The sequence below is a fragment of the Urtica dioica genome, chromosome 3 (genome assembly GCF_054948205.1).
Source record: "Urtica dioica subsp. dioica isolate 48M chromosome 3, U.dioica_male_clone48M_v1_H2, whole genome shotgun sequence".
NCBI classification, from domain to species: Eukaryota; Viridiplantae; Streptophyta; class Magnoliopsida; order Rosales; family Urticaceae; genus Urtica; species Urtica dioica.
In genome coordinates, this window is record NC_142758.1 from 41,606,461 (window position 1) to 41,616,519 (window position 10,059).

At 32.3% G+C, this 10,059-nt stretch overlaps 2 protein-coding genes across 2 annotated transcripts; one reads left to right on the top strand and one right to left on the bottom strand.

Moving 5' to 3' along the window:
• The first annotated feature begins 943 nt into the window (after positions 1–943).
• LOC149402842 (alpha/beta-Hydrolases superfamily protein) lies at positions 944–3,695 on the top strand. The gene is made up of 10 exons (XM_089609035.1): positions 944–1,165; positions 1,246–1,343; positions 1,549–1,646; positions 1,756–1,805; positions 1,948–2,043; positions 2,123–2,212; positions 2,288–2,380; positions 2,879–2,974; positions 3,175–3,240; positions 3,356–3,695. The coding sequence occupies exons 1-10, from the start codon at positions 1,013–1,015 to the stop codon at positions 3,494–3,496; spliced, it is 981 nt and encodes a 326-aa protein (XP_089465161.1). The 5' UTR covers positions 944–1,012; the 3' UTR covers positions 3,497–3,695.
• A 2,062-nt stretch (positions 3,696–5,757) lies between these two features.
• On the bottom strand, positions 5,758–7,721 carry LOC149402843 (PLASMODESMATA CALLOSE-BINDING PROTEIN 1-like). The gene is made up of 4 exons (XM_089609036.1): positions 7,532–7,721; positions 7,213–7,455; positions 7,098–7,134; positions 5,758–6,439 (listed from the first exon to the last, which is right to left on the bottom strand). The coding sequence occupies exons 1-4, from the start codon at positions 7,581–7,583 to the stop codon at positions 6,157–6,159; spliced, it is 615 nt and encodes a 204-aa protein (XP_089465162.1). The 5' UTR covers positions 7,584–7,721; the 3' UTR covers positions 5,758–6,156.
• Between the last annotated feature and the right edge of the window lie 2,338 nt (positions 7,722–10,059).

Consider the following 10,059-nt stretch of genomic DNA (forward strand, 5'->3'; position numbering starts at 1 on the left):
TATCATTCCACCGCTAATACTTGTCCGTTAAAATAGATGGAAATACACATGTAAGTCATTTAAATGAGCAAAATTATAAATAAACTTAATTTTTTTTATTAAGTTAAAAAAACAAAAAATTAAAATTCTATATTCTCTCATCTCCTGTCTTTTCTCACCATGAGCATGAGCATCAGCATGTCTATTTATATATATATATATGTTTTTTTTTTACAAACTTTATGTTAATAGCATTTTTAACTCTTCTAATTTAAAAAATTAAATAAATTCTTCTAGCTCTTTATTTATTGTTAGTTTAATATATTTGTAATTTATTTAAAAACAACGAGTATTCAAACTTTTTCAGGATTAAAATAATATTAAAATAAACGAAAACGCGTTAGAGTGTATGAAATTTAAGCCAAAAATAGAGAATGAACAATTTTTTTTAATTTTTTAAATGTTATAAAAATATGATGTTTATTTTTTTATTTTGCTCATCTAAAAGGCTTATATGTGTCTTTCCATCTATTTTAATGGACAAGTACGTAGTAACGGTAGAAAAATATTGTAATATTGAGTATTTTTTTTTTTGTAACTTTTAAAAAATGAGTATTAAACTATAATAAATCAAAAACATTGAATATTTTTGCCAGGTCAATAACACTACTCATTAAAACACCGACACATAACATGGTAACACAGTAGCTATTAACTTGGCATTGCACAATTGCACAATTGCTCGAATGATATGAACATCATCCAAGTGTTCTATATCATTCATCTACATTCCACATTTATTATTAGGGATCCCTTATTATTAATATAAAAATACATCATAACTTAAAATCGAAACTTAAACTAACGCGAAAGCGAGCGCGAAACGTTAAACGGATGGGGAAAAAAACGTACGGAAAGCAAAGTACGAGAGCCTTACACGTGCCCAACACACACATATACCAAAAAATAAAAAAACAGACCAATTCTCAGATAAGCCCCGGCGACGCTTAGCCTCCCCCGCGGGTGACCGACAATGCTGACAGTCACCTCCGCTCCGGTCACCGCCGAGGCACGACGTCGTTTCATCAGCTACGAGATGACCTTCCCTTCTTTTCTCCCAAAACAAGTCCACAAAATCAAAGACCCTTTCGCTCGAAACCTCGCTGCTCGGATCGAGAGACTACCTGTGAGTACTAGTACCTCCACAATTTATGTCCGTTTATATATTTATCGACCATATAAGTCAGTGATTGAAATTGAGTTTAGGTGAGCTTAAAGGAACAGTGTATTATGAGTAGCTGTGTGAAGCCACAGAAGCAACAAAGCAACGCGAGTCCAGTGGTTCTTCTTCACGGCTTCGATAGGTACGTCTATTTCTACTCGTAGACATTCGCTAATTTTTTTTATATTTTTTTTTTATGTATTTACAAAAAGCTCAAGCATCTAGAATCTCAGACATTTGGATGAAATTAAAAGAGCAAATCAAGATATTGATTATTATATTATTTAATCTGGGCATTATTATGCTCTTTTTTTAATTGATTTTTTTTTTTTTTTGGGTACAATTAGTTCATGCTTAGAATGGAGATATACTTACCCATTGCTAGAAGAGGCTGGGTTAGAGACTTGGGCTCTTGATATTCTCGGATGGGGTTTCTCCGCTTTAGGTCTTCTTTTTTTCTTTTTTAACCCCTGAAAAACCCTCTTATTTCTTCTACTTTTCCTGCGAAATATGTATCATTTTTATTGTCGTATTTTCTTTGTTCTTCGTGGCAGAAACGCGACCGGCGTGTGACGTGGCGTCTAAGCGCCTTCATTTCTACGAGGTACTTTTTGTTGTTGTTTATGTGCTTGATTTCATGAATGTGGTCGATGATCATTGATCGGTCAACGAGAGGCTTGATTGTTTTAGAAAGACGGTTGGTTAACTCGGTAGAAATAGCGGGCTTGGCTCGAATTTTGTGGCAGCTTTGGAAATCTCACGTCAAGAAGCCCATGATTCTGGTCGGACCGAGCTTAGGAGCCGCGGTCGCCATTGACTTTGCGGTCAACTATCCCGAAGCCGTAAGACTTTATCCGTAATGTAATTAGAAGCCGTAAGGCTTTGTTTGTAATGTAATCATTACGTATTTATGTATTTTAGGTTGAAAAGCTCGTATTGATTGACGCGAGTGTGTACGCCGAAGGCACCGGAAGCCTCGCGAGCTTGCCTAAATTGGTGGCTTATATTGGAGTGAGTTTCAATTTTTTTTTTTTTTTGGTTACTTGCAACTCAAGAAACATATATGGAATAACTTTTTCGAGGCAGGTTTCATTGCTGAAGAGCGTTCCTCTGCGCTTATACGCAAATTTCTTGTGCTTCACCGAAATATCATTCGGAACTGCCTTGGATTGGATGAATGTAAGTGAAGTCTGACTGTTTAGACGATCAAACAGAAAATCGAAATAGCACACAAAGAGTGTTAGGAATTAGATATTATAAGGAATGAAATATATAATAATGCTTAGAGAAGTTATTTATCTTTTTATAAATCTGATGGATTAGCGTGGAAATCGGTATAGAAAATGTACGAGGAAAAAAATGGAGAACAACGAGCTCTCGAAAGTCCGATTTCGCTAATGTATTTCCTTTCCGTTATATTGCAATCAATACAAAAAGAATTACAAGCTCCAAGAACTCGTCAACGAGTCATAACACTCGGAGACAGAAAACAAAACAAATCTTCTTTTTTAATAAATCAAGGACAGAACTGGAAATCGCAGTTATATATAGAGTAGTCCCCAATGATATATGTTACTGTAACAGTAATACACACAACGTTTTTAAGCCTGCTATTTTAAATATGATTCAAACCTTGTTTTTTATTCTCTTCATATGGTTTGATATTTCTGTTTTCAGATCGGACGATTGCATTGTCTGTTGCCATGGTGGGAAGATATGACCGTAGATTTCATGAGGAGCGGTGGCTATAGAGTGACCGATCAGATCAAACAGGTAACGCGAATATCAATTTTCAAGTATAGAATTTATGGAAAAAAAAAAAAAAAAAAAAAAAGAGAGAGAGAAGTTAGAAGATTATTTTTTGGCAAGGAGATCAAAGAATATTTTATCTAAATTAAGATTTTTTTTTATACGGATAATATCTAGTTGAAATATTTTGATGAATTTTAGTCATCTTAATGTTCGATACCAAGGTAAAACAGAGGACGCTGATCATATGGGGCGAGGAAGATCAAATCATCCAAAACGAGCTTGCGACGGTTAGCGAGAAAATAATAATAATAATAATAGTATAACTATTGTTTTTTTCTTTTGCCAAATATTATAATTAAAAAACCGTGTGTATGAACTTTGATTATCGATAATTTAATGCAGAGATTGCAAAGCGAATTGCCAAATGCAACGATACAGAAGATTCCTAATTGCGGTCACATTCCTCACGTTGAAAAGCCGAGCAGCGCTGCGAAATTGATTATAGAGTTTTCTCAACAAGAAGTCCGATCCATTATTTCTTAAAAGTTTTTCTTTGAGGTCCATTTTCTCGACCTTTTTGTTCTTAAAACTACATGATTTTCTTTTCTATTTTCAATACCTTTTTGTGTCTTATGAGCATAATTGGCGATACATGTTGTGGGGCTAAACTATATGTAATTATAACATTCGTTGAGCAATATTGCAGGCGTGACAAGTCATTGCCAAGCTCGCCATTTGTATCTATATGTGTAATTATAACTATTGAATTTGATTACGAAATCCATTGCAGAAGAACCAGAAGAAACCGAAATTCTGAAAGTGATTATTGACTTGCAAAGTTAGCTTTCTCTGGCAAATAGTGCATGGGTTATGATATCATTGATACGAGTATTCTTCTTTAGTTAACTAGGCTAGTTTTCTTGAGTAAAAGGATTTCTAAGTATTGGTTCTTATAGTATTTTAGTCTATTATATAACCAAAAAAAAAAAAAAAATCTAATAAAATGCAATGTTACACAATTTGAACCATGATACAAATTATATTCAAAATATTATTATGGTCACCCATAGTTATATGAACTTTTATTTGGTGTTTTTAGAATTGTATTGAATTGATTTCTTATGCATAACAAATTAGTTAAGTTTCTTACACAATAAATTTCATTGCATGGTCTGATTTTCTTAAGTGGAAAATCATTAAAATACTATCTACAATCAATAATATAGATATAGTTTTCCTCATAAAACTAGGCAAATAGATCAAAAAAGGAAGAATTACAAGAATACTGTTTTAAATTATAATTTTTTTAAAATAATAGTTGTTTTAAATCCTTTCAAAAGTAGTATTTTTTTTAAATTATAAATAATTATTTGTTATTATTTTCTTTATTAAGTAGTAGTAACAGTTTTAAACTAATGGTTATTTTAAATCCGTTAATTTTTTTTTTTTTCAAGTTATAAGCAGTTATTTGATATTATTTTTCTAATAAATAAAGCTATAAACAGTAAACATTTTTTCAAAGTTATTAACATCAATAAAAATGATTATTTGTAATTTGAAAATATTATTTTCACGATAAACATTATACACATAATTCCTGCGATAATTTTTTATTTTAACAAATAACTACTGTATCATAAGCGATTTCCACATTGAAAAATAACACTGTATAACATCATGGATTATTTGCGTTGAAATAAAAATATTATAAATTATGAAGTAAGAATTTTAGGGAGAAGTGGAGAGAGAATATTAACAAATAAAAAAGTCATTGGGTCCATTATGTCACGTACGACATTCAAAGCTTCCGTGTCGTAATAATGGTTGTTAGGTGGCTCAAGAGTCTTGTTCAAGTTCACTCCCAAAACATCCAAACCATTTTTAAGCCAAAGACTACTTTTCAATTCATTTCATTATCAATTTATCATCATCATCTTTTCTTTTTCTTTCGGTGGTTTTGAAATTCACCTTCGACCATTTTCCGACATATTTCCTTTCCAGATATTCATAATAATTTTTATTTTGTAACATATATGCGAATATTCATCAAGCTTATTGACAACCAATTAGAACAGTTTGTCAATTAATGTTTTGTGCCTATTTATGATTTCCCTTATTTGAATTTCAAACAAAGATACATGTCGTTTAATTTCTTAATTACTTTAAATTCAAATGATCTTGACGTTCAGTTGCATAAATTGCATTCATGGCTCAATAGAGACATCTTTAAGAATCTACCCTTAATGTATATATTTAGTTACGAAACTAAGTCTAACATATCTTTAATCTAATATCTTATTCATGAATCATGGTTCTTTCTTTCTTCTATATATATAATATAGATATAGTAGATCGAGAAAAAAAGTTACAACTGACAAATTAATAGTTTTTCGTTCATCTCTAATGGTGACAAAATGCGAAGTTTACTACGTAAACTCGTAAAGTAAGATATTAAAATAGCAGGAACGTATTTATGTATTCCCAACGCTTTTTATAATCTAAAAATGCTAAACGAAAAAGTGAGAAAAAAAAAAAGGTACCAGAAAATAGGAATAAAAAAGAGTTTTTTAAACTCTTTTCAACCAAGGAAAACGACAATAATTGCCGAGCCAGGCATATAGTGAAGGAAATTTGACACGTGTGTAGGCAAGATGGTCAAACAACGCATAAATCCATGCACGTGTTGGCCACTGAGAAAAAAAGAGACCATATAGACTGGCACACTTGTCAGAAAAGAGTCTTCAAAGTTCTAAGCAAACTTTTTATAAATAAACAATTATAGATACGCGACAAAGAAAAAAGAGTTATATAAATAAATAGTAGGCATAGTTCCATTGATTAAATCTGTAGTAGTAATAATAAGAAGATTTACATACAAAACGGAAAAATCTACAAAAATAAATTAACGGCAATAATGAACTAAAGGGAAAAAAAAAAAAAATTAAAGATCAGGTTCTAACCCCATTACACATAAAGTGTTCATATCCATTCACCACCCGTAAAAAATAAAAAAGGAATCAAATTCCAAAACCTAAAAAGCAAAAAAAAAAAAAAAAAAAAAAACCTAGTGGGGTGGGGTTACTTTTCCTTCTCGCTCTCCTCATTAAGTACACGTGTCATCTTTTTCCCCCCCCCTTTTTGTCGTGGCATAATCAGGTCCACTTAAAGAAAAACGACACGAAAGAAACGATGTCGTTTTTCTCTCACCAAAAGACCGCGATGACAACAGAGGACAAAAGGAGAAAAATGGTTCCGGCGGCCGGGAAAATCCCGGCGGCGGCGCTACCGTCTCCGAAGGAAGAGGTGCTGGGACCAAGGCTGAAGGGATTGGTCCCGGAAGTGGTTCCGCCGGTGGAGGTTCCGGTGGGCGGAGTCAGCATCGGCGAAGTTCCGGTGGAAGTTCCGGTCGGTGGGGTCATCGTCGGCGGGGTCATCGTCGGCGGAGTCAGCGTCGGCGTTGTTCCTGATGTCGGAGTTGTGCTGGTGCTGTGGCAATTAAATGATGAAAATAAATAAACATGGAATTAAAATACTGTTCCCTTTTAGATTTAGGCATTTAATAACAGTCCAAGAAAAAATATCTCAAATTTTTTTTAAAGTTGAAGAAAAATTCACCAAGGTAAACAAAAAAAAAAAAAAAAAAAAAAGCGCATTTTGGAGGAGGGTTCTTTATTTATTATTTGTTTTTTAAGTTACATTTTGGTAGAGTTGAGGCGAAAAAGAAATAAAAGAGGCTATTGATGTCGGTCGGTTTTTTTTTTCATATTGTGTATTTAAAGTTTATACATTGTTACTTTTTCATGGAAACTAGAGTATTGAAAAGAGTCAAGATTTTGTTTTTTTTATATTTATATTTTACCACTAGATCTGATATTTAACTCTCTCTCTCAGAATACTAGTTTGAGTTATTGATGTTTTAGCTCCTTCTGATGAGCAAAATGAGAAATTGATTTCTATTCTTAGCAACAATTTATTTTCAATCTGGTCAGTAGCTATAACATACTATCAAAGAAAGTGAAGCTCTACCCTCCAAAAACACACTGAATATGACCTAAATCCCCAATAATAATAAAAAAAAAAAAAAAACCACTTCCAAAGAACTAAAGTCACAAACTTTCTTGATTTACAGAACAACCAAACATACCTTCCAGCCGAAGGGAACGTACAAGTTGAAGGCAGACCTATACCAAAAAAAAAAAAAAAAAAAAAAACTCCATTTGAGATTGATGTAAAAAAAAAAAAATAAAAAAAAGAGTTACCGGAAGGAGGGTTGTTGGAGACAGTGGCGGCGCCGTTGAAATCGCAGGTGGCTTGGGAAGCAATCTTCTTCTGGTAATAGCTGCTCGTTGCGTAGCTGCAGTGGTCTTTGAGCGTGTTGGGTGTGTAACACGCGCCGTTCTGGAGAATGGCCGTGCAATCCGCTCCGTTCCCACACGCGTAGTCCAACGCTCTTTGCAGCGTCTGATCTCCCACTCCGTCCTTGCACACACAGTACGTACCGCCTATACATACACACCCACTCAGAGGCTGAGATATTAAGAGAAGATCGATGAAGACGAGGAATCAAGAGACGCTTACTTGTGTAGGCAGTGAGAGCCGAGAAGATCAGTATGTAGATCAGAGCGGCCATGGATTGTGGATTCACTGTTGCAATAGAGAGAGAGAGAGAGAGAGGACAACAATAATGAGAGAGAGAGAGAGAGAGAGAAATGACGGTGGGTGGTGGTGAGAGATAGTGGTTTGTTTCTTGTTTGCTTGTTTCTGTCTATATATATCACTTTGCTGTTTACTTTTTTATACCCTTTTATTTTATTTAACCTTTTTAATAATATATATATATATATATATATTTTTTTTAAGAAGGCTTTTTTATTTACTAAAAAGTAAAACATTTTTAGTGGTTCAAGTTCAAGGTTCAACATTTGCGTCTTTAGTTTAGTTTAAGCAATCATAATTATTTTAATAAAATAATGAGTTTGTGCAATATATCTTTTAATGAACTTTTTATAGATATGAATTTATAATCGCTAAGGAGTCCGAGGGAGACACTACTCTCGAAAGAACGAGGGCCGTTTGGTTTAATTTTCTAAACTCGTTTTCTGTTTTTAAATTTTTTTTTTCTGATTCAAATTTTTAAATTTAAAAAACAGATTTAGAATTACGTTTCAAAATATTTTAAATGTTGTTTGGTTATGTTTTCCATTCAATTGTATAGAGATAAAAATAGAAAACAATTTTTCATTGTTTTCTGTTTTCTAAACAAATTTCAAAGAAAACATAAACATGATTATAAATCTGTTTTCTAAATTCATAACTAAACAGTTTTTCTAAAACTGTTTTCTAGAATTTAGAATCAGAAAACAGAAAACGGGAACAGAAAACATAACCAAACGGCCCCCTGACTGTTTGAGGAATTGTGTTTGAGAGTTGTGTTCTTGTGTTTGTGGAATGGTAATAGTAATTTAGGGAAGTGAGAGCTGTAAAAAAGATGTTCTCAAACGGTCCTAAACTCAACCATATGATCAACTATTAACCCAACAAGGACATATACATATACATATAAATATATAGTTACGTAAATATATTATATACATAATAAAAAAATGTGGGCCTCCGAATTTGAGGTTCTTTCCTAGATATTCTCTATCTCACCAGAGTCGGTACATGTTTATTTATGTGGTGTCGTGTCACTATATAATGACATCCTTTATTTTTATATAGTGTTTGTGCTATTGTAGTCTTGTTGAGTTGAGTTAAGTTAAAAATAAAATTATAAAGCAATTTGAGATGTCGTACTTTTGCTTTGTAGTATAGGATTATAGAAATGGTGCTTCTTGGGTGACGTGAATGAGCATCCCATTTCGGTGCTCAAATCAGCATCTGTGTTGCTTTGTAGAGAGCTTATGGATCTTCGTCTCTCCTTTGCGAAGAACACTCCGTTTATAACTTTGTAAATTTATTTTTCTTTCTATATTCATTTGTCTGAGTGACTAAATTTCATACAGAAAGAATCAAATAGACTATCTTCTATCCTTAAGTAGTTTAAATTTTGAGTGCCATCTAAAATTTTAAGATCATTTTGGACATCGCCTAATATCTACGTCCAAAAGTTATAATGTTGTAATTTAAGTGACGTTGTCATTGGGCAAAAATTATAAATAATTGCTACTTTTCATTAAAAAAAACGAAGAAGAAGAAGAAGAAGAAGAAGAAGAAGAAGAAGAAGAAGAAGAAGAAGAAGTACATTATTAATGACTTTTTTCTCAACAATATTAGGTGAATAGTCAGAGTTTAACTTTGGTGATACTATCTCTTTTTTACGGGCTATCTTCTTGTGTAAAATTATGAGTACAATACCCAACTTTGTAGAAGAAAAAAATTGAAATTTTAAGTTAAATTATTTTATTTGTAATTTGTATTTAACTTGTCCAATGTAACAACTCGTCATGTGATGCAATAATAAATATTAAAGTAATTAGATGATTGGTAAATTTTGCTATTTTTAAATTTGAGAGCTTCGGTGTTAACACATGCATGTAAGTATGATTCATGTATTTCAAAACAGTCCATATGATATATTATGTTTTAGAACAAATGAAAATAAAAAAATTATTTAAAATTTAGTTTAATATTTATTTTGGAGACTTTTACAAAATATTAAGCGACTGGATGTCTCTTTGTTGATAAAAATTTAAAAAAAAAAAAACTATACGCTAGCAATTTAAAATTAATTTATTTGTAAAATAATAATAATAGTTTTATTTTATTATCAAAATAGTTAAAATTGTAAGTTATTTATAGAGAAATAGTTAAAATTTATCTAAAATCATCAAAGTTTGAAATATATATATATATAAGTACTAGAGTCAATATTTCGATAATCTGTGTATACCGCAATACCTCATCAGCCTGTCGATGTCGTCACACACCATCCCTAGGATTCTGAAGGTCGAGAGAGAGTATATCGCGATACCCTGTAAGACTGACGCGACCAAGGTGGACCTACCAGCCTGCGAAAGTAACTTGCTCTTCTAGCTTTCCAATCTTTTTTTAACATTGACTTTGAGAAATTCAAAGTCCTTTTTTCGATTGCAAAAGAGAAAGAG